Raw genomic sequence first — 25,770 nt, 5'->3', positions numbered from 1 at the left:
GTGATAAATCCCACGGCACTGGGGTTACTTATTACTCATATTACTAACCTGATGTCATGGGCATTTCATCTATGGTTCTTATGTTTTAGCCATGAAGAGGTATTTCAGCCTGATCGCATTTTTTACATTACGCCAGGCAGTCATGCCTGATGCCATCACTACTGCTATTGTTTCAACTGTTAGTCATTCATGTAATCATGTCTGATGTGGTCACTATTACAGCTCTAATAATATTAGTAGCTCGGGGTAATTTTCATTGAATATAAGTAGCTCTTACTACAGAAAAGGTTGGCGAACCCCTGATCCAAGTACCTACTAGCAAAAGTACAAAGAGGACATAGTCCTTCTATTTGTAATAACTGTTTATGAATATTCCCAGAACGTCCACATTGTGTTCTCATTTTAGATATTTGCGGACCATTCAGAAAGGCAAATCGATGAGAAGACATTCTGCTCAGTCTGGACATGTATCTAGCAGATGGAGGAATGTTCTTCTCCCCTGCCACAAAGGACGACCTTTCAGATCTATTAATACTGTCTATTCAAAGACAAATCTAATTTTGCCTCTGATAGGCAAAATGCCTTTTCGATCTAGGCTTCAGGTCTGTGATTCTCTCAGTAGGAGGAAATATCTTCTTCACCAACTCTCATGGAGTCTTAGAACCACCGCAAAGCCAAAGAAATGAACATGTTGTAAACGTCACTTCAAATGTACCTTAGACTTCAGTCAGGGCAGACATTAGTTCAGGTTTCTAAAGCAATTTACATGTGTGCAAAACTACTTTTCTAATTCACAAGGGTCATTTTTCCACAAAAGAAAGGATTTTTTTCACAACTAGATTGCCACCTAAGTAAATCTTCTATAAGTGAGGATCCAATGGTGGAAACGCACTGGGAGCCAGTAAACATTCACACACATACGCATTCATTTGACGGTAATTACAAAATATGTTATCCATTTCCTAACCTGGGAATGTTCAGAGATTTATTCTGTCAAGGCCTGGAATAAATCCCTTTCCACGATGGGAAGGGGAAGGCAACAACCCCAGTATTGTTGGGTATGTAGAGAAAAGGTTTCGCCACAGATAAATATATTTTCCCCATGGAGCAAAGAAAAGACAGAAGAAAGCTAGCAAGTGCATTTGAACTAGGTGAGTTTTTCTTGCAAGTGAAAATGCATCTGTATTTATTTATATTTTCACGGGAAAGCCGTTCACAAAGCATGACTAGGATTACATCTACAAAACAATGACAACTGCAGGTTTTGAGGCGAAACCTGCAAAGGCTTTGGGAATTTCAAACATAATTTTAAATGTATGTAAATCTGCACCCATGCAAGATAATAAACCTGAGGGTGCTAATTCACAATCGTTCAGCAAACGCAATGAGGCATTGCACGAGTGTGAATTTCTACTGGATAAACATTTCTAATAGATGTTAAGAAATGACAGTGTCTAAAAACAAGATGGTAACTGAAAGTGATGTTAAAATCTACAATCTATAATCATGACTTGCAGCTCAGGAGTATATGAATGTTTCCTGGAACACATCACCATCAATTAACTCGACGTTGCTATGGATCTGCATTTTTCCTGTCCTGGCGTTCTAAAAGTCTGTGTCAGGCTGTTTTGTTCAAGGGTGTCTTACAGCACACCTGGAATTGATTCAGCCCACTCAGCAGCTATGATGCTTCCTTCTTCTTGAGGTGGCAAAGCATTGCAGGTGGTCCTAGGCTTGCATTCAGAGCCCTCAGCAGTGACTGCACACTAAGCAAGTTTGAGCATCCTACTGTTGGGAATTGGAAAGCCAAGAGCAGCTGGTGGTGCACGCAGGGCATTTTCCTGACTTGCACCTACTCGCTTTATTTAATCAGAACAAGGAAACTTCATTTATTATACAAGTTCTCAGCACCAGAGTTCAAACACTGCAGCATCTCAGCAACCGTCTCACTGTAGTTGCGCAACCATTTTTCCAGGCCAAGTAGTAATATATTGAGACAATTATTTTATTACTTGTATGTTTACAATTATCATATATTTGTGTTTGTAATATTTCAAGTTGGCCTATCGTTGTTAGCACGTGACAATATTTATATCAGATTTTTACTATGTCATCTGCAAGCGTTTCATGTTCTCTGACTTTATTTGTTCGGATCTCCTCCGCTTTCAACTACAAAATGCCTTCCTTTAGCCACTCTGCTGGATTTGGTAGCTCAGTGCCAGTCCAACGACTAGATATCCTTCTCCTAACCATCACCTTTACCTCTAACAACGCTCGCTTATGCATTTTAGATTTGACCCTAAATGGGTTTAATCCCAACAGATATACCTTGGGTTCCTTCTCAATTTGTGTTGCAGCTGTGCTCTCAGTACTTAACCATATATAAGCTATATTTTGTTTTTGTTTTTCGAGTACAGTAAAGAAGAGGACTGACAGCCATCTGAAATAATTATTCTGCAGCCAAATAATTTCTTTTATGTGCTAAAATATTATTCTGTGCTTTTTGTTGTAGGGTGGAGAGCACTGTTACTACCAGGGTCATATCCGAGGAAACACAGAATCCTTTGTTGCATTATCGACATGCAATGGTCTTCAGTAAGTTGTTTTTCATTTCACTGTTTGCACATTTTTAGGTATTAGCAAAGTCAACACATGAAAACTAGCAACTAAGTGTTACCAGTACCTTGTGTGAAAGTGTGGTAGAGGAATGGTCCAAGGGAAGCAACAGGTATATAAATTACGATGGACGATGGAAAAAGGCAGCGGGAAGTAATTTATTGACTTGAGCATGTATTATAATTTTTAGTTTGCTTTCAAATGTTGAAGGAATTCCAGGGGTGATGATGAGTTATACGGTGATATGATCATCTCTATCCATATTGTCTCCTGTGGGTTCATCTGCTCACAGAACAATTACTATTGCTGCGGAATGCCCCTGAAAAAAAGCTTTCACCTTGCATTCCCTCTCGGATTATTCACCAGCGCTCACTCACAGACCTATTCTTCTTATTATTATTAGTAGTAGTAGTGGTAGTATTGTTGTTTTGTTGTTGTTGTTGTTTTGTTATCATCATCACTCGTGTTATTATTATTATATCTTTCTTGTCTTTACTTCCACCTTTGAAGCTGTTGGCTTTAAACCAAAGCAGAACTTCAGGAATCCCCACCTCACATTAGAAAGTGATTTGTTAGTGTATCGTTTGTGTGTTTTGCTCAATGGGTAATTTCATGAAGAATTCATCGCACACATTAGTTTACAGACCCCCGGCAAAGGAGGTCATTCTTGTTTTGATTAATGTTTTCATGATGCCCTCGTATGAGCCATTAATCATAGACTTGTGATCAAGTATGAAGAGTTCAGCCATACGTTTGTCTTCACAGGGAAATTCCAACGTAACATATTCATCTAAGCATGGTTTTCACACTGATCTAGTACGGTGATAGTGAAGTTATTTCACAAAAGTCGACATTAAGCTATGACGCGAAGTCTTAACATAAGTGTGACATTCATGTTGAAATCATTAGTGTTGCACATTGTGCTGAAATCAGTATATATTCAAAGAGCCTCTTTATTTATAGTGCCCTCTTAAAACCGTAAGAGCATGCAGCATACACTGCACTACCCCTCTGTGCTGGACAAGAACATAGTCTCACTTTAGCCAGAGTTGTAGATGGTTGCTCAAGAATCACTCATACATCCTGACTACCCTCAGCCGACTTACCATATCTTTATGAAGAAGCTTCATATTAGTATGCATGTTCAGGGGAACCACAGGTCCTACTGCCTGTGCCATAACCTTTTTTCAGGTCTAGCATAGATTAGGAAAAGTCCACTTTGTATGTATGGTAGTTCACAACGATATCCCGTACTTATTGAAACACGAGAAACACGTGAGCACATTGACTTATATGCACGAGAAACACGTGAGCACATTGACTTATATGGGAGCACCCGGCCCAGCACACATTTTGAACTTGGGGTGAGCCTAGGAGTGCCGGAAGTGCAGATTCCATACACATCCTTCTTTCATAGAAACATGCACTTGAATCCCCGTAAGGCCACCTCATATTCTCCTATGGAAGCCTTGAATAAGCACATGGTTGCAACAGGAGAAGAAGCAATCCCCCTTCCATACTGCAGTCCCCATATTCTACCCTGAAAAATGCATGAGCGGTGCAGTGCAGAATTACATTTCTATCGCTGATTTAGGGAGAAAAAAGTAATTATACCAGTTCGTGGCCCATTAAGACCACTACCTGTCAATGTTCTTCCAAGATGGGGGCTAGAACCGGGGGCTGTCAACCTAGCATGCCCCTCTGACTATAGGCAGGTGTCATTGAGACAGCAACAGACTTTCATATGCATTGAAATGTGGCACAAAATTGCAGCTGCAGCATCAGCATCGGGTCTGATCTTTTCTCTGACCACAAGTACTGACTGTGAATGAGGACTTGCAGCAAAGGAATATTTAGCCACATATTTTCGACTAGTATGTAGCCCGTAACAAATGCGAGTTCATATATTTTTTACTGGGCCTGAAGTCCGATCAGCAAGCATTGGAAAGTCATCTTGACTCAGGATGTATGCGCTGCCTGCGTTAAAGGACCCTAACTGCAATGTCCTCCATCACCTAGACACTAGGGCCGTCATTACGCGTGGCACATAAAATTCCCCTTTATTTCCCTCCCTCAGTTTAACATTACCGGGGCTCTCAGTAATTTCAGACTAGACAGGAATGACTGGATTATGAGTTTTAAGGAAATCAGGTTTACTATGCCAATTTCCCCATGTTTTCCCCGGCATTGAACCAAGAGACTACACGTGATTAAAGTATGTGAAATCTCAGGGTGAATTACCACTGTCCAGTGGTACTCTTGCTAAACTCATAATTTAATTGGTCCTAACTAGCATCTGCTCATCAGATATAATGGGCGACTTGGAATGAGGTTCTGCCCCAGACAACTGACACCGTTCCAATTGCACCTACTTAGCTTACAGTTATTAATAACAAGATCAGTTCTAATAACTGTTAGACAAAACTAGAATTTTCTTTCATGTCTAATAAATACAGAATATACTAGTAGGGTTCTTATTATTTTTAAGATAACTACCCTCCCACCCCTCCACCCCATATATCACTATTCCTATGGTCCATGTGTAAAAGAAAACCGAGACACCCTGGATATCGCACAGACGTCTAACGTGCTTACTGCAAAAATAACCAACAAGCATTCAAAAAGAAGCAAGGTCTTTGCTAATAAATGGACCAGCGCTTTGCCTTTGATCAGTTGGAGCATGTAATGTTAAAATACATACATTTTGTTGCTAATACATTTTGGTGCTACATGTATACACTTTTTCGCAATGCAAGCAAATGGAAGTGGGAACACATAATGCAAAAGATTTCCACAGATAGGCACTAGTGAGCAGGTAACAGGATCTTCTTGAGGGAAGACTGTTTGTCTGACTCCCCTCCTGGCTGTAGTAGACCTCCAATCAAGAGGAGAAAACCTCAGAAGAAACCTAGGAGAAAACCCAAAGTGGCACCTTCTGAAAATCTGAACTGCTCTGGTACCCAGGAGGGTATTCATGCCAGTCAAAGTCAAGTCCCTGGTTTTGAGAATCTCTTGGTAAAATTCAAGGAGATGGTTGAGGCATGCCTGTTGCCGGTAAAGGAGAAATTGCAGGCCTTGGAAGCAGCAGTTTTCCTGTTGTATTCCGGGGAGGATACTGGGGGGGGGGGGGAAGTAAAGCACCAAAAAAGTGTGGGACTTTGGATCTTAAATGTTATGGCCCCCTACTGGAAAAGTAAACCCAGCTGGACGAAAACTCAGCAATTCAGGAAAGTGTTACCCAGCAGTCCCTGCACCATCCAAATACAGGCAACCTTTTAAAGCCTGTAAGGATGGCCCAGGAAAATTTGAGTAGAACTGCGGGGGAATCTAGTAGAAATGGTATTAGAGGGAGATTCGTGAGCTGGACTGGTGAGAATGCAGTGACGGTTCAAGAGCGGAGAAGGGGTCAAAATTTGCACAGTTGTATTGTCTCCCACTCGCCCGTTTGAGGCTTCCACCTGACTGTGCCCCCTATGTGGTTATACTTACAAATTTTCCTCCATTAGCTCTGGGTGTAAGTGAATCCACTGAATAGCTAAAGAACAAGACAGGACATTGGCTGAGTAAAAACTGTTGTTTTAACTGCAAGGACATTACGGATATTTTATGTGTTAGAAGGATTGGGTGGGTAAGCCCCCTGGAAAAGGAAGGAGAAGGGGACTGTATTATAGTGAACTGTAGATACCTAAGTCTAGCCCAACTGCTGCTCTTGTCAAGATACATAGATCCCCAGGTGAGTGAAAAGATTGGTAGGGCCCCTTTAGGCTTCTTTTATAGGCACCCCCGGCCCTTAGATGGTTTCCGAGCCAGAGGTCTTCCCAAACTGCTGGAGGGTCTGCAACCACTTAGAGTGGAAACTAGATTAATTGTACTCTCGGACCTGGAGAAGAATGATTGATGGTATGAGCGGGTGCATCCGTTAACACACGAGGTAAAAGATAAGGTAGTTTTATGGAGGTCACTTATTACAACCCCAGGTCTGGGAGGGTTAGGTGAGGTGTCTTCCCTGACTCAGCTAATCTCTTGGAATGTGGCAGGTTATGACACTATGCTGAAAGATGGGCAATGGGTAAAGTTTATTTCAGGATATGATTTCATTTTACTTCAGGAAACCTGGTCACAAGGTGCTGCGGTATGGGATGGGTTCCAAAGGTTTGCCCTTCTGGCTGAACGGGTGCCTGGTTGTCACCCAAAAGGAGGTTTAGATACCCTGGTTCACATCTCTGAGATTACTAGAGCATATCAGAATAATTGTAGTCATCAGGGTCTCCTCATCATTTGGGTGGTATTCCCAAATAAGTATAACGTTGTTTTGGTAAACTTCTATAATGCAGTGTGGGGTTCTGGTTGCCAAATCAGGGCCCTTTTCTTGGTGTTGCAGATATTGAAGGGAAGGTTGGAGGCCTGTGGTATGGAATTCCATTCAATTGTGTCTGGAGACTTTAATGCACTGATAGGGGGCTATTATACTGTTGAGAGTCCTTTTTAGCAGGATTATAGTGTGCCTGCAACTGAGGATGTTCAGGATGCGAGGGGAATGTCCCTCATTAAGGGGTTACAGTGCCTTATTAAGGGGTTACAGAGCCTGGGTTTGCAGAATACGTTTGACCTAGAATCTGCTTGTGAATATCAGGTACCAACTTTTGTGAGGAAAGGGGCTGGATCGATAATTGATTATATCTTTGTGTCCCCGTCAGTGAGAAATCTGGTCCAGCATGGAGAGGTGAAAAGGCAGTACTTAAGTGATCACAACCCCCTCACGGTCTCCCTAAACTTTCCATGCAATATGTGAACATCAGTGATTGGTGGGCTGGTAGGTTTGAGAATAAAGAATCAGGGCAGGAGTATTGGTTGGAGACAGGTGAGCATCACACAAGTAGTGAAGAGGGTGGTGAGACAAAATGTAAATCTGATAATAGGATTTCTTTTGGCTGAATCCCCCTCATCTGGGAAAGTGGTTGATGCTGCAAATAAAGTAAATGACGCCATCAAGGAATTCATTACCAAAAATGAAGAGGCCATTCCTAAGGATCAGGGAGGATGGTTTAGCAAACCCTGTTATATGGCAAGGAAAACCCTGAAGAGGGCATCGAAGGCACAGCCCAGGGATAAGGCCTATGTGAGTAGTGTGCGGGCTCAGTATACATTTTCTCTGGAGGAAAGAAAACAGCAGCTCAAGGAGCAGGCTTGGGAGGATGTGGAGTGTGCGTCACACACTAAAAACTCAAGCCTGTTCTGGAAGATAGTTAACAGGGGTATCTTTGAGACAGGAACATCAGAAGGGCTAGGCTGTAATTTTCCCCCTGATGGGTGGGTGAGTCATTTTTGCAGGGTTTTCTTGGAAGAAAGGGGAGGAAATGGATGAGCTAGCAGGTTATACCTTAAATTTGGCCATCAGATTTACACTTGATGATGTGTTGGCGGCTATGTATGTTAGCTCAAGCCACAAAACGTCAGGCCTTAATGCAATCCCAATGGCCCTATATAAAAGTGATCCTCAGTTATGGGCAGCTATAATGCTTAATGTCTTAAATGTGGCAATGAGTGGAGGAACCCCTTCCTCCTGGAAATCTGTGTGTATCGTCCGGTGTTCAAAAAGGGAAACCGCAGTGATCCCAAATCCTACAGCCCGATCTCACTCTTAGACTCCTCGGTGAAAATATTGGGACAAATTGTTTTACGGCATATTAAGGATTGGATGAGAGAGCATGATGTGCTGAGTAAGGTGCAGTATGGTTTTAGGGAAGGGCTGGGGACTCAGCAGCAATGTTTGAATTTGCTCATGTTGATCTGTAAATACACGCAGGTGAAGAAGGGTACCCTGTATCTTGCTTTTATTGATCTTAGTTGTGCTTTTGGCAAAGTGAATCGCTTCAAGTTATGGGAACGTTTAACCTCCATAGGTATGGAGCCCCAAATTGTGGAATTGCTCTGATACTTACACTCAGAGACAAACGCAACCTTGAGATATGGGACTCATAGGAAATGCAAGGAATGTGTTAATTTTAAAAGAGTATTGAGATAGGGATGTGTTCTGGCCCCCACCGTGTTTCTTTTATGTACAAATGGTTTGCACAATTTTCTGGTGGAAAGATGTAAGGATGTTCCTATAATAAATTGAAAGAGTTTGCCAACTCTGATATATGCGGATGATGCAGTACATATGGTCCGTACTATGTACGGTCTCCGTAAGATAGTTAAGGCATATGTTGATTTTATTTCTGATTTATATTTAGAGGTTAACAGCAGTAAGTTCCATTTTATGGTCTGTGGCAAGCCACTGAGAAAAGTGGATGCTTTGAAGATCAATGACCAAATCATCAGCCGTGTGCAGGAATTTCCTTATCTAGGGGTAACTTTTGATGGCAAAGAAACATGGAAGCCATGCATTTCAAGGCGATGTGCGTGCTTTATGCCACTGTAGGAGCTACTTTTGAGTTTGCCTTATGAGTGGGAAATAAACCTATACAGCCTCTGCTTGAGGTGTATAGACGTAAATGCCTCCCGGATTCTTATGTATGGGGCACCACTCTGGGGCTATTCGGGTAGCACGGCCCCTCAGATAGAGCAAAATCGCTTCTGCGGAAGGTTATTGGGCGTGGGGTAAAATATCTCCAGGTTTTGCCTACACGAGGAATTTAATTTGGAGTTCGTGGAGGATGGATTAAGATTGCGCCCCTCATGCTCTGAATTTCCATCTGGTCAAATGATTGTGCCTCCCTAAATAGGGAAATGTTGCGTTAATGTTTGGCATGTGATTGAGCTCTGGATATCCCCTGGTTGGCAGATATAAAAGAGTTCGCCACATCCCTTTGTCGCCCAGAAATGTTTAATGCCCCACAATGTCTAACACGTACTGATAAACGATGGGCAAAGGAGAACTTTTTTTAAATTCTGGGAGCAAAAAGGGAGGCAGAGGTATTAAGGAAACCAATGGTGAAGGATTTCTTAATGCTAAAGAGGCAGGTGGGTCCGGAGCTGTACCTTTTGATGGTACATAATATGTGGGAAAGTTCACTCATTACTCGCTTCCGATTAGGAGTAATTAGAAGTAATTTGTGCTTCCTGCTTGGCCAGTATGATTTGAAATCTATACAAATTTGCCCATGTAATGGGGTGTCCTTACAGTCTTTAATACATTTTACCATGTTTTGTGATTTTTATGCACTGTTTAGGTGAAGATTTTTACTCCCCCTACTGAAGAAAAAGGGTTTTGTGCAGTACCGCCCAGCCTATTTGTGGTTGCGTATGGTCCAGGATGTGTTGGTGTGTCGAGGGTGGGGTCCTTCTTACAGGGAGTTACAAGCTGGCGGAATAGTGTAAATTATTTTTAATTATGAAATATTTTTATTTTTCGAATTTTGACTGTAAATGAAATTGGAAGCTTTTAAGATTTTAAATATGTAAGCTTTTATTCTTTTTTGATTTTTTTTGTATTTTATAGGTTATGCATTTATGTGATTTATGGTTAATATTATATAACCGAATAAAGAATTGGATTGGAACAATTTTGTCAACTAATTCAAATTGAAAATCTAAGAAACTTCCACCTAGCATGCTCATGATTTTACATATCCAGCTGATAGACCAGTCAGCCTTCAGGTGGTTAGACCAGTCAGCCTTAGGGTTGTCTTTCTGCCATCCTCCCCTTATTTTTACTGGTATCATTTTTTGTGGCCTTAGGACTCTGCACACTTTACCCTTGCTAACCAATGCTAAAGTGCATGTGCTTACTCCTTAAAACATAACACTGGTTTGTCCCCAGTTGGCATATTTAATTTACTTGTGATTCCACAGTAAAGTGGTACTACATATAGTCAGGGCCTGTAAATTAAATGGTACCTGTAGACTTGTAGCACTGATTGTGCAACCCACTTAAGTAGCACTTTAAACATGTCTCAGCACTGCCATTGCAGCCTGTATGTGCAATTGTAAACTGTCATTTCGACCTGGCAAAATAAACCTTTTGCCAGACTGAAGCATTCCTTTTTAATACATATGTTACCATTAGGGTAGGTCCTGGACAACCCAGAGGGCAGGGTGCAGTGTATTTAAAAAGTTGGATATGTACTTTTAACTTTTACATGTTCTGGTAGTAAAAAACTCTTCAATTAGTTTTTCACTCCTGCAAGTCTTACCTCTGCCAAAGGCTGACATTGGAGTTACCGTATTACATCTAATAAGTGATAATTTACAAATGGGAGCAGGCAAACAGTTCATGTTTGGTGTCTTTGGAACTTTAATGAAAAATGCCTTCTCATGGTAAAGTTGGATTTTAAATACAATTTTGAAAATGCTACTTTTAGAAAGTTATCATTTTTGTGTATTAATCATTTAGTGCCTGCAGCCTGTCCCTGGGTCACATGACTTGGTGTAAATGACAATTGGGCTTTGTGTATCCTCCTAAACAGCCACACACAATAGAGAGCTTAGGTGTGCCTGGATAGTCCATCACTGGCAGGATGAGAGGGCGGAGCTGGGCACAGCCATACACTTGAATAGGCTCTGTCCTGCCTTCACAAAAAACGCTACATACCCCCTGCAGTTAATCTGAGCCAGGGTGGGGGGGGGCAGGAAGTCTGTGCACTTCAAAGCAAATTTCTAGAAGCTGCTCCCAGAGGAAGGGCACCAGATATAAATATAGGACCTCTGACACCACCTCTTCAGTATACTACTGGACCTGTAAATACCCTGCCAGTAAGAAGTACTGCTCAGTTGCTAAAAGGACTGCCCAACTTCTGCCCTGTGGGTTGACCTGCTGCCTTCTGCCCTCTTGCCTGGGTGAGAAGGACTGGACCTGTATCTGTTGAACCCAGGACTCCACAGTGACTTCAAGGGCTCTTCAAACCTCATTCATCTTCTTGACTGCATGATACATCCTCAATGCCGGACCTCACGTCACAAGTCCTTGTTCACGGGATCCTAAATGGCGCTGCAGGACCTTGCATCGCAGTTCCGCAGCTCCTCGGAACCGGTGCATTGCTTCAGCTGTGCGACGTATCCACAATGCTGGACCTTGCAATTTAAGGCTCTCTTGTTCAGCGGGTCTCAATGGGCCCCTGTAGCCGGCCACAGTCTATCATGGTCGGCACAAACTTGTGACTTTTTACCAGTGCAGCGTAACCACATATCCACATTTGGTTATTTGTGCTTTTTGGTGCTATATTCACTTAAATGTTTTAAATTGCACATCCCTTGTTCTCATGAATGGATTTTTGTCATTTTTGCCTTGTTTTATTTATTAAAGAATAATCCATTTATATAAACTGTGTGTGGGATCTTATTGTGGAGGGTTTTCACTATGTTACTGTTTGATGTTTTCCACAAATACTTTACACATTGCCTCTAAGTTAAGCCTGACTGCTCTGTGCCAAGCTAACATGGGTTGACCACTAATTAATTTAGGGTAGCTTGTGACTTCAACCTGACAAGGATTGTGGTTTCTGCTTGAGTAGGGGGTTGTCCCCCTCAACCAGGAACCAATTTTCTTATATTGACTTTCTGTACAGTTAACAAATAAAGTTTGATTCTTTGTTGGTCACTTTGAATGGCCTGCTTTGCTTGACAATCAATCTTTGGACAGTATCCAAGACCATGTGTGTCACTTTCAAGCATGTACATGAGATAGCAGCACCACTGCACATGAAAACGTCAATAGATATGTATGTACCTTGAACAACCTCTCGGTGTACATAATAGTATCTCATTTTCATTCAGTTTGGGAAAATAGTAAAATGTTCTGTTTTAATCAGTACAGTATTCTTCTTGTTCAGGCTTGTTAGATGTTGTTGTGATGCCTGGGGTTAACACCTAACATAGGGCCTTCTTCAAACTTCTTCTCTTTTTGTCAGGTGCAAAAAGCACCTGTTTTTAAGTACTAAAATAATTTTAGGCCATGGAAAGACAAAACATGGCATCTGACACAATCTTGTGGTTTGGTCACTTGCTCTCCTCATTATTATTGAAGATGTCAGGTTTCCTTTCATTTACAAATCTAGAAATATATTTTCCTGAAGGAGTGCAGAATAGGCTTGGGCCATAATGCCTCTCCCCTAGAGATAGCCTCTTTTAGTTTTACCCAGTATTTTTTCTCTGACCTCTCAGAACACTGCAGAAAAAACTGATTTCAATTTAGTTGGCACCTATAAGCCACAGTATATATTATTGTCTTGTTGTAGAATTAATTTATAATGTAACTTGATTAATTTCTTACTAACTGGCTACAAGCTATTCAAGTCAAAAGCAAAAGAAGCAGGGTGTGGGTTTTCCTAATTGTCTCTTTGAGCTCAACCCTCTTTAATATTTACATGACCACTGTTGCCTGCAACTGTGTGGTCCCAATAAAGATCTTTCAGACATGCTTAAGAGCCATAGCAAAATGGCTGGAGCCTGGCTCACTCATACTGAATGGGGACAAAACCAAACAGTTGAGGAGAAACTCTGAATAGGTCCCAGAGTGGTGGCCTGAGGAATTGGGCCCTGCACCAATCTCCAATGAAGCAGGAAAGAATCTGGGGATATTGCTATATAGAACGCTATCTCTCACACTACAAATCAATGCCATTAGGTCTTCCTCTCTCTGTTATTTAAAGATGCTATGCAAAAGGTAACCCTATCACCAGAGAGCACAAGGAGGACTGTGATCTGTGCAGTAATGTGATCTTGCATTGATTACTGCACCGCACTGTTCTTCAGCCTACCAAAGTAAGCAATGCCGGATTATTTGTGGAACGCCGAGTTCTGTATGTGGAGAGAGTATGTGAAAGAGTTTTTCCATTGTTGGCTGAGAAGATTTGGAATTTCATACCAGGGTCTCTAACAATGGAAGACATTTTTCAGAGGTTCTGGAAAAGCTTAAAAACTTGACTTTTAAATGATTTCTTTGAAATGGTCCTGCGGATTGAATTGGGATTGTGTTACAACTAGTCCCAGGACACCTGATGGATAGCTGTTTGCGTTTAATCAAAAGCATCTCTCTCTATCTCTAGCTCTATCTCTATCTCTAGTACACATAAGCGGACAAAATGTGAGCAAGCATGTTTACATCCTGATGCTGGGTGCAGGGTCAGGCGTCTTCATTAAAGACTAGAGCTAGCCAGCTACAAATGCCTCTGATGATACCAATGCCTCAACTTTGCCATCTCGTCGGTGGCAGAAGTATTCCAAAATACAATTCAAGAAGCCATGTTGGGGTTAGTGGACATCATAAATGTCCGTAACAGTATTCCAGGTTACACCCCCATGATCTCGGACCACCAAAAGAGATGGAAGGCCTTCCTCTAAAGGATCACTGGAATGGGTTTAACAATCAAGACAAACAAGTGCCGATCTCTGACACAGGAAGTGGAGTTTTACAGATATATCTTACCTGAAGTGGGAATTAGGGTAAACCCTGCAAAACGGGCTGTGATCGAGGAGGCTGAACCCGCTCAATCTCGGTCAGAGGCCAGGAGCTTCCTAGGCCTAGCCACATACTGTCAGAGATTCATCCCTAACCTGTGTCTGGGGAAAGACGGAGAAAGGGGCATGCAAGTGCATCAGAGAATTTCTACTACAGTACTCTATCATTTCATTTTTTTCACTCAGCCAACTAATCGGAACTCACCATTGATGCAAGCTCCAGAGGGCTTGGTGATGTTCTAATGCGGCATTCATACGTGGACGAGTGTGGACTGATTGATTTCAGGAGTAGGGCATTAACAGATACTGATCAGAATGGAGACAGACAGGATCCTGGTCTCTTCAGACATCGCTGAGGTGCAACCAGAACCCGCCTCTGCTCTAAGAGGTCATCCAAAACAACTGGGACCATGTATTTGAAGGTCTGGAGACTTAAGGACTGTGGCCCAAATTTAAGAAAAGTGGTGCTGCATTATGTGCAGCACCACTTTTCTTGCACCCCTTAGCGCCACCCTAACGCCACCATGTGTGCACCGTATTAAACATACGGCGCACCGTGGCGCAGGTTAGGGACAATAGCATCATAATTTTTCATGCTATATTAGCACAAATTGTTTTGCCGCTAATCCTACAAAGTACACAGAGACCCATTATAAATAATAGTGTGCCTCCTTTTAACGCCTGCTCTGTGCAGACTTTAAAAATAGCCGCCAAAAATGGCAAAGTGGAATCTCATAGATTCCACTGTGCCATTTTTTGCGTTCCCACAAAGGGGGAACGCCCCCCCTGCATACATTAGGCCTGGTGCAGGCATACTGTGGCACAAGTGGTTACAAAGTGGCACAATGCATGCATTGTGCAAGTTAGTACATCTGGCGTGGCGAATTTGGCCTGGCTGAGCCACATTAGTGTCATAAAGAATGATTCAAATGTGGCACAAGGAGGCACTAGGCCATCTTAAATCTGGGCCTGTGTATGCTAGATGGTATCATTTTACGTATCTAAAGTAGTTTGATATGTTATGTAATAACTGACCTCTGTTCACAGAATAATGTTTTGTAGCAAAACAAATATGGGAGTAATATAGTGCATCACGCGACACATAAGAGCACAGTATTGAACATGCATGTTTACATGCTGGCCCTCGACAGGGCATCAGAGGTATTCATGAAAGACCGGAGCAAGGTAGCACACAATCGCCTGGGGTTTATCTCGGAGTACTGCTGTGTGAGCTTTGTCTATTGTCGACACTGCAACTCTGCCCTGTGCTACAATCGAGAAATCTTGAAAGGATACAGTCTGTTGTTAAGAAATTATATAAAAAATGTTGTTGGCTACCAGTCCATTTCCCAATTGCTCCTTGACATCCAAAGCTTGGGCATCCTGTGAGGGCGTCCTGTGTGATTCTAGTCATGTTTGTCCAGATTCACAGTCTCATAATTAAAACGTTTTCAATAGTTATTACTTACAACAAAATAATTGACAAAGCCAATAGTTCTAGCTGGCTTTAGGGTGTACTTCAGTTGTAATGTTATACATCTGGCTCAGGGAAGGACTGGGAATGCAAAGCAGCCCTGACAACCTTGTCAGACCAGCCTCCCCCTGGGGAGTGGGGATGGGGTTGGGAGGGGCTGGGGTTGCAAAAGTGAAGAACTGTGCTTTTGTTACTGGAGAGCGATATTGCACCAATGCTGCAAAACTGACCCCCACCTTTTCTGCCTCCCGGGGAAATGCCCGATGCCCCCTAGGGACAGTCTGGCCCTGATCTGGATGCAGTAACAGAAAGCTCAGAGAGGCATCATAAAACTGTTTGGGTGGCCCACTATGGGAGTCACAGAAATTAGGTTTTTATTTAGCCACGCCTTTAATTTCATATACCACATCCCTTTTAGAGACGCTCGCCCACACACTTGTTTCATCCCACTTAAAGCCTTGTCTCTAACATTTTAGAATTTAAAATGTAACCCAGCAGTAAAGGTTTCTACTTGTTGTTTAGGTGCACTGTGCCATGTTCGTTGGTGTTTAATTCTACAGACTACACCTAAATCAGTAAATGTAAGTCTGAAAGCGCTGCTTAGCTTTGTAGACATTTCGGTTCCCACCTTGACTTTTACATTTTGTAAAAATGTACCTGTCACCGATTCTTTGTGAGCAGAAAGTTAAAGTTGCGATGTACAATATATTTCAGCAAAACACCAACATTCATTTCAACACGCATTATAATGTCTGTGCACTGTGCAAGTGGTACAGGCAATGAAAATTGTATTTCACTTTGCGTGCACTAAACAAACTAAGGGCCAGATGTATCTTAGGGTTTTATCCATTATGTGTCTATGGGAAAATGTGTTCATACATTTGGCCCAACATCCTTTTCGGAAAAAGATGTTACAGTGCCCTCCAGTGGTGTTTTGATGAAATAACTGTTTCCTCTCAAGTTTACAGTTTGAAATACCAATATATATCGATCAATAAGTGCGTAAATGATGCTGGACCAAAAAGAGGATGTTATCTAATAAAGGTGATTATTTTTTCCTTTGTCTGCTGTTGTTTCGCTCCCTAAATCCTATAGTGTGCGATATAAATGCTGGGAATACAAAGATAACCTTGCTGTGCTTGACGGGAATCGTGCTCTAGCTAGTAATACGGGTCTGATTTAGAGAGTGGAATAAGAACATCCTGCTGAAAGGATGATTCACCGTCTACATTCCTCTTCCACTCATGCTCCCTTTCCCTGCCGCTTGATTTTCTCCCTTTGCCTAGAAATGACTTATTTGGTATTAAGCTCTGCCTGCCTCCAACGGACATTTTCAATGTTAACCCAGAAATGTACTCGAAGGACTTACGTTGTACAGGGAAGGTGATAGCAGAGTGGGACTGCAAACAAAGGGCCAGATTTAAGAAAGGTGGCGCTGCACCTGGTGCAGCGCCACTTTTCTTGCGCCTCTTCGCGCCCCTCTAACACCACCATGGTGCACCGTACCTTAACATACGGTGCACCATGTTGGTAGTTAGGGAACTAGCATCAAAATTCCTGATGTGAGTTCGGAGCTCTGCAGGTTTAGTGTAAAAAATGTTGACGCTAATCCTGCAAAGCCCATTGAGGACAATTGTAAACAGTGGTGTGCCTCCTTTTAATGCCTGCTCTGAGCAGGCCTTAAAAGTGCAGAAAGAAATGATGCAAAGAAATCTCCTAGGTTTCTTTGTGTAAATTTTTCGGCTCCTCCCCTCATAATGGGGAAACACCCTCTTTGCATACATTATGCTTGGCACAGGTGTAATGTAGCACAAAGGGCTACAAAGTGGCACAATGCATGCATTGCGGCACTTTGTAAATTTGGCGCTGCGATTTTGACCCCGTTTGGCCACATTAGTGTAAAAAATGATGCTAATGTGGTGCAAGGAGGTGCTAGGGGCTCTTAAATCTGCCCAAAGAATGGCACAAGTTGTGAAGCTATGAGGTAGAGGCATTCGGGAGCAATAAGGTAAGAAACATTATGGGGTGTTTGTATTAGGCCAGAACATCTCCAAACAGGGGGGAGGAAATTTGTGGCTCCTCTCAGATTCCAGAACTTTCTGTCACTGAAATGTGAGAAAAAAGTTTTTTTCTGGTCAAATTTTGAGGTTTGCAAAGGATTCTGGGTAACAGAACCTGATCCGAGCCCCACAAGTCACCCCATCTTGGATTTCCTTAGGTGTCTACTTTTAAAAAATGCACAGGTTTGGTAGGTTTCACTAGGTGCCGACTGAGCTAGAGGCCAAAATCCACAGCTAGGCACTTTCCAAAAAAACAGCTCTGTTTTCTTTGGGAAAATGTGATGTGTCCACGTTATGTTTTGGGGCATTTCCTGTCGCGGGCACAAGGCCTACCCACACAAGTGAGGTACCATTTTTATCAGGAGATTTGGGGGAACACAAAATAGCAGAACAGTTGTTATTGCCCCTTGTCTTTCTCTACATTTTTTCCTTTTGAATGTAAAACAGTGTGTAACAAAGACATATATGCAAGTCACATGCCAGTAAGGGGACCCCAGAGTTCAGAGATGTGCAAATCACCACTGCATCTCAACACCTTATCTTGTCTTTAAAATAAAATGTTCTCTGTATTTTGGCCAATTTCTTGGTCTCCTCCAGGGGAACACACAAGCTCTGTATACCTCTAGAATCCCTAGGATGTTGGAAAAAAGGACACAAATTTGGCGTAGGTAGCTTATGTGGGCAAAAAGTTATGAGGGCCTAAGCGTGAACTGCCCCAAATAGCCAAAAAAAGACCTGGCACCCGAGGGGGGAAAGGCCTGACAGCAAAGGGGTTAAATGCTAAAGCTGTAGTGTCATTCAGTGAGTCAGTCTCCTGTGCTGTGAAACCAAAGCTGGGCTTACAGCTAAGCAAGCTTTCCTGCCAGGGTGCCTGCTTTCCTGAAAGAAATGCACATGTGCACTACGAGTTAATCTGCAAATGTAAAGGGTAATCTGCAAATGTAAAGAATGCTTAGGAACCAGTACTGGCTTCAATTGACCGAATCACTCAACGCTTTGTGATTACAAAGATTATTGTTTTTTTATTGCTAGTGCAGAGAGTTACCAACTGGGCTGTAAAGTGAGTTATTATTAATTGTAATTGTATTTATATTGTGCTTACTACCTCTGAAGGTGTTGAAGAGAAGATAATGTAAAAAAAAATGCATTATATACTGTGTGGGTATTACCAAAATCTAAATTGTGGAAGTGCCATTTTATCTTAAAACTTTTTGTGCATTTTGTAGCAGTCTGTCTTATATTGTGTGTAATGCAAGCTGGAAATAATGACTTACATGTTCAGAGCGCTTTCTGTCACAGGCTGTGACCTTGTAGCACTAAAAATAAAAATACACACGTCACTGCTCTCAACTGCACCAACCAAGATTTAATTCTGTGGCTTTCTGGTTACGCACATGGATCTGTAGTGCATTAACTAAGAGAGGTTTCATAATGACCTAAAACTGAAGTGCCCATGTACGAGGCTACCACTGACACTCCCCATTTATCACAAGGGGGAGGGCCTCAAGGACCTTTGCTGATCTGAGGATGCCATGGCCACAAGTCGCTGCTTTCACCTGTATCAGGAAACTTGAAGTTAGATTCAGAATCAGCTAGCTCTTAGTTGCTGCCATAGGAACGGACATGCCACCAAATAGCCAAAAAAGCCCTGAAGTGAAGTCAACTATATCCAACAACAGCTGGCACAAATTTGATTTTCTGATCAGCACCTTGAGCTGCTCAACCTAGACCTTGAAAAACTCTTTAGGATTAGATGGATAGTATGGCTCACAGGTGGCACATGTTGCGCTTAAAAGTAAGTGAGGCTGGAGCAGGGTTTCTAGTGACTTCAAAGGCCCATCGTTGCTGCGCAGTAGGTCATACTGTTCCTGTCACTATAGTCATGAAGTAAATCCTATCCAGAAAGTCTTTTTTGTGCCAAAAAAGTAATTGTGGTGAAAATAGCTCTGCGGCAATGTGGAAAGTTAACCCCAATAGTATTCTAACATTTATGTCCCTAAGCTGACACTTCCATGAGCCGATGGGGCAACCAATTAAGGATTTGTGCGTGATTGAGCTATAAGGATTCCAATTTGTGGGCTCTAAATCAAATATTAAACTGACTTTTGTACTAGAGTGGACAACATACATACTTACTTTATTAAGTTTCTCTCAAAAACCAATGATCTTTACTTCCTGGTTTTCTTAACAGGAATTTAGCTGTGTTGCCGGGTGAATCCAGTAGTGCTGACTGGCTGCCACTCCTACCTGTGACAATTGAGCACTCTCACCTGCTCAGCAAGATGCTTGTTTTGAATTTGGGCAACAGCTTTGGCGTATGTACACACCAAGAGTTGTTGTAACCCCAGACCTCCTGGAAGAAATGACTTCAATTTACACCACAGAAGGTATTTTCTTCTTCTCCTAGCTCGAGCCATTGTTTTTCCTTTCATATTAAATAACCCTGGATAAATAAATCCAAATTAATTAGTTGGGTGTGTAAAAGTACTATAGGCTCACCACATTTCTACCTTATGATTTAAATTAGAGATGTGTAAACAGAGTGAAAAAAAAACATCACAGTCTACCCCAAGATGGCGATCAGAGTTGATTGCCTTTGTGTGCTCCGGCCCTTCTCGGCCTTGAGGAAGAATACTGCACCAGGAGCTACTGGAGCTCCCCCACATACCGGAGATCTCATGAAGAATTCAGGGACTCCAGAGCACAACAGGACAGTTCTTGGTGCAACACCCTTCATCTGAGAGGTGCAGACACCATAGCCATGAACCTAAGATGGAGCCCAGCCTGAGCAGGCCCGCCCCAAAGTGGTGTATCAAGCCTCAGTGTCGTGGGCTGACAGAGGTGATCCTATAGTCCCCTAAAAGTGGAAAAGGTAAAAAGGGGACCGTGGATACGACGCACATAGCATGAAAAACAGCGCCCAGTGCGACTGGAGCACAAAATAGCCAAATATGGATGAAGAGCCCGGGAACCTGCCAGGACCTGCTGTGGTAGGTCAGTGCCACTGAGGGCAAATTGAATGAGTAGCAGCACATTATCCAGAGTCCTTAAAGTCTCTGAGATGTAACTTTCACAAATGTCTGTGCGTAGCCAGCAGCAGATCAGCCGGTTGCACAGTGCTTCCAAAGACAAGCAGCCAATCCATGAAGCAAGGTGGTGATTAATGATGTGAACCCACATAATTGTTAATCCCGATGACATAAATGCACTGGACATGGCCTATAGGTGCACTCAATACTGTTGTGGAATAGTTGGTTCCGATCACTCATGGTGGCCCAGAGACCACAGCCTTTCATAATAGGGGTAGATTGACATGGTGATACGGGTTCGCAGGTGATCAACTACCCCCTTATGAGGCACCAATTGAGGAACACTGTCTGTCCTGTATTTCAACCATGGTACCATAACCACTGAGTGCAACATCACAGAATTCCTGCATACTAGCACAATACAAGCATCTGACATCCTTTTGATATACATCATGGGGGCAAAGTCAACAAGCACATTGAGTAAAGAAGAGCTAGGGCATGTTTAGCAGAACTGAAAGCAGATATAGACAAATCAAAAAAGACAACATAAAATTGTATGATTTAGAGATGAAAGTAAGGAAACAGCAAATATGTATCATTCATGCGGGTATGAATGAGTCTATTAAAAAATAAAATAGAGGAGAGCTCAGAGAAAGTATCTCTTATTATTTTACAGAGAATAATCCTAAAGACACAAAACCACATGTACACTGGGATGCTTTTGGGGCCACTTTCGGAGGGATACACTAGCAATCATACACAGGGCATGTAGGGACAATAAACTGGAAAAAGCCAAGCTCCTGGAACAACTCACTGGAGTAGCAACAAACAAACTCTGTTCTGTGAAATTATGCAATAATATGAATCATATTAAGGACCCACCTCAAGTGTTTAGATTTGGAAGGTAGAGATGACACCACTGCAACAGAAACAGTATTTATACCAGAAAGGAAGCACATCTCATCCTCAGGCCTGGGAAGGATGCTAAGCACTGTAAATGTTATCGTCCCCTTGAGCTTCTAAATGCTAATGCTAACATTTTCACTAGAATCCTGACCAACAGACCGAACAGGATCCTTCTCTCACTAGTAGGGGCAGATCAGGTCAGCTTTATACAAGTCAGACAAGACTCCAATAACATATGTAGAGTGGCCCAACTTATTGAAAACACAATTCTAAACAAGCATTTGAAATGCAATGGGTCCCAAGTTTGCTCGAGTTAGAGCTATTGGCATTGTAAATTCCTAACTGGACTTTTCTTGCCACATACATTGAAAATGAAAAGTAAAACAATTGACAGAAGCAAGTCAATTCAAAGTGCAACGGCTGCCATGAGCGCAAGAGTTATTGGCTCCCTGTGTGAATGTCTAGAAAGGATCGCAGCTGGGTTGAAAGGCAAACCGAAACTGAAGGAGGGGCCATCACACGCTGTAAATGTCCACTGTAAATGTCCACTTAGGTAAATCTCCTGGGAGGGAACTCAGCACACAAAGGAGGGACATTTCACAAAATGCACCCATAAAAATGAAGCATTTAAGACTAGCACAACAAAGAATGAGTAGCAAGAGTGGGCGTGGTTAAAGGCCCACAGAGAGATTACAACAGGCCAGAGCGCTTGTGCGCTCGACCCTAAAAATGATTTTCAGATTACTTGCTGCCTGAAACAGAGATCCACAGAGCCTTTCATTAAAGCAACTCCATTTTCTTTTCGTTTACTGTTAGTGGGGCAACACCCACTTTGCCTCATAATACTGGCCTGCACTTCTGTATGGAAGGAGGTAGGGAGAAGCTGAGAGGATGAGACAGTGCCATAGTGGGATCATTAATGTAGGCAGATGCATACCAGTCTATGCACAGAGCGGTATAATAGTTGTGTGTGTGTGTTTACACTATGGAGCACTTAGATGTTATGATGTCATTCTATGAAAATGACAGAATTTGTATGTGCATGTTTATCAGTCCAGGCACCAGGACACAAAAATTGGATATGTATTGGTCTGAAAGGGCAAATATTGAGACAGATTGGGCTGACAGACCTTATTAGCAGTTAAAGTCTGTGTGTTCCGTGTGTTACATTGTCTAGCCTTTACATAGCGTGCTGATAGCCCACGCCCCTCCCATGGGCATGGTGACATTGAAACCTTATGTGCATTACTCTGTGCACTGGTCCACATATATTTTAAGTGTTTTAATTTATTTATTCTGTTATTAAGCAGTGTTTGAAAGCAGTACGAGACTCATTTGGGATGATTCAGAGTACTTGACAGTGGGGTGAACAAATGCAACAGTATAGTCTGGTAGAGAGCTTAGGGCCAGATGTAGTAAAGGTTTTTCACGCCGCAAACAGCGAATTTCGCTGTTTGCGATGTGCAAAACCCACATCGGATGCCCAATTCCCATTTTGCGAATCGGTAACCGGTTACCGACTTCCAAATGGGACTGCAAGTCGCAAATAGCAAGGGGTGTTCCCCTTCCTATTTGCGAGTCGCAGCGCGATGCTGCATTGCTTTGTGACCGCAAAAGCGTCACACTGGTGGTAACCCCTTCCCCTTTGTGAATGGCCTGGAAAACATTTTTTCAGAGCAGGCAGTGGTCCTATGGCCCACTGCCCGCTCTGAAAAAATGAAACTGAAACATTTCATTTTTTCATTTTGTAATGCATCTCGTTTTCCTTTAAGGAAAACGGGCTGCATTACAAAAAAAGAAAAACTGCTTTATTTAAAAGCAGTCACAGACATAGTGGTCTGCTGTCTCCAGCAGGCCACCAACCCTGTGAGTGCTTGCAAGTCGCAGATGGTGTCAGGGACACCATCCTGTATCCTGAATTGCGACTCGCAAATTGCGAGTCGCTCTGACTCGCAATTTGCGAGTCGCAATTCAGGATTTTCCTACATCTGGCCCTTAGAGTCAGATGGGGTGGTTGGGGAGAGGGCAGCCTAACTGTGCCCGAAAAGTAAGATAATTTGATAGGTATGAATGAGCGCAATGAAGCACAGCTGTGTAACATTCTATGCAGAGGGTCACATTCCAACATCTCTCTGCCACGGCTTCTCTAGATAGTGTCAGGCATAACTGCTGTTTAAGTGACTTTGAGTGAGTGTTTTTCAGCACAAGACACCTCTGGGATACCTATTAGTGTGGAGAACCCATTCAAGCAATAGGCAAAGGTGAAAGGCAAAGGTCCGATGCTTCACCCAACTTGTTTTTTCTCAGCAGAGCAGTAAAACAACATGAAATATATATATTTTTAATTCATGAAAACAAACACTGTGCTTTCACGAGAATATGATAAAACTTGGCCTATCTTTGAATGCAGATTTATGTCACTTTTTTGTTTAGATTCGCCAGCTCACTGCTCAGCGTATAACCATTACAATGATAAAGGTGATGCTGTAGGTGGTGGTGGGGAGGAGGAGGGCAGGGTAGGGTAGTTAAAATGCTCTCAGTCTGTGTTACACATGCACAGAGTTTGTAAATGCAAGCAGCTGCAGTGTTAGGGCACAAATCGGACTCAGGTAAGAACAGATTCCGCTGTTTAACCAGAGCCCGAGTATAAACTCAGAACTGGCTTTTCCCTTGCCAGTAGCACCAGAGGATAGCGCCATGACCAGACTTACTCAGTGAAATATACAAAGTCAAGCCACTGTTTCTGGCTCCGATGAGACAAAGGCGGTGGAGCCCTCACTAGCCGTCCCCTAAGGGGTGTTAAGGACACACACAGGGCTCCGAGCTGGAGTGCTTGGAACAAAGATCACCCTTATTATCTGCTGTGAGTACCATAAACCATGGAAATGCAAGTTGAGTATGAAGGCGGTAGAGCGCTCATTAGCCATCCCCTCAGGGATGTAAACAGAAGGCTGTTATCTGCGCCTGACTCCCCACTGTTGTCATGCAACTGGTGCTCATGAAAAACGGGTCAAGTTTGCGCCATATAAAGCTGCAAAAAAAAAAAGCTGAAATAAAGAACAAACAAAGGGAGCGGATGATAAAATAAACAAAAGCGAGTGTGGGAAAAACAACAGCTGGATGTGATATCACAAACAACAGGCAGTGTAAAAGGTAAAGCAGCACAAGGATGCCGGAGGAGGACGGGCTTGAAATTGCATTAAAAAAACAAGCATTTGCAATGCAATAGGTTTCGACCATTTCAAACAAGTTAATTGTAATCTTTTGACAACAGCGCCCACGAGCAAAAACAAAAAAAATTATAATAATTCTAATGAAGTTAGCAGAGCAGCCTGAGAAGATTTATGGCTCCATAAAGGAGATAAGCTATGCCCTGTGTGCGATGTAATGAGTGCTGGCAGGGAGGGGCCCTAGAGACAGACTTTCTGCAATGCGATGCAAGGGCATATTGTTGCTTTCATTGTGGCTTTCGTGAGTAGTGAGTGAGCTAAATGACTGGGAAAATAAGCTTATTTGAGGAGCCGGAGGTGAACGAGGACAGCACTGGAATAAAGCCAAAACAAATTTCAGCGACATGGGAGGAGGTGGGAGGAACGGAATGCTGCAATAAAACACAGGCAGCTACCAGCCTAAAACACCCACAGCGACAGGGGAGCACCAAAGAAATGTCAAAAATAGTCAGTCACAGCAACAGATAAAGGAACCAAAGTGGAACAATACCGTAGTACGTCACTGCTCTGAAACAGAAAAAAGAGGGAGAAAAGGCAGAACTGACCACTAGCAAGCAGGACTTTTTAAAGGACACGGCAACCGATAAATGAAATTGCTTAAACCCACAGTATAATTATACTTAAGTATACACCAGGTCGAAAGCTCGACCTAAAAAGAACCCCAGCTCTTCTGGTAATGCTTGATGCAGAGAAAACATTTGGCAAAGTGATCTGGGACTTCCTATAAGAGGTCTTGACCAGGTTGAGGACACTGCCAAGGGTGAAGGGAGGGATGGATTCTATCTAAATACCAATCCTCAGCTACAGGAGTATGGGTCCACTGCACTTGTTCACAGGAAATAGCACTTGAGAGAGGCACCAGGCAGCATTGACAATACCAATTTGTTTTTACCACCTGTGGAATGATTCTACGAAAAGACTCAGTCACCCTACATTCAATGCATTGCTATATTATCTTATTGTTATTTACAGTATCTGCCATCTTGCACTGATGTCTCTCAAAAGGTATGTTGTCCATACTGGTAATGTCACAGTCACTGTAATTCATTAGTCCT

General features: G+C 42.6%; 1 protein-coding gene across 2 annotated transcripts in view; it reads left to right on the top strand.

Moving 5' to 3' along the window:
- ADAM22 (ADAM metallopeptidase domain 22) overlaps positions 1-25,770 on the top strand; it is a 1,118,190-nt gene that overhangs the window by 463,271 nt on the left and 629,149 nt on the right. For both annotated transcript variants that reach the window (XM_069211564.1, XM_069211563.1), the window contains exon 5: positions 2,513-2,595. In XM_069211564.1, coding sequence (XP_069067665.1) covers positions 2,513-2,595 — 83 coding nt within the window. The remainder of the gene's footprint in view (positions 1-2,512; positions 2,596-25,770) is intronic.

Source organism: Pleurodeles waltl, chromosome 10, assembly GCF_031143425.1.
Source record: "Pleurodeles waltl isolate 20211129_DDA chromosome 10, aPleWal1.hap1.20221129, whole genome shotgun sequence".
NCBI lineage: Eukaryota > Metazoa > Chordata > Amphibia > Caudata > Salamandridae > Pleurodeles > Pleurodeles waltl.
The sequence above is the reverse complement of the archived record's forward strand: the minus strand, read 5'-3'. Positions and strand labels throughout refer to the sequence as shown.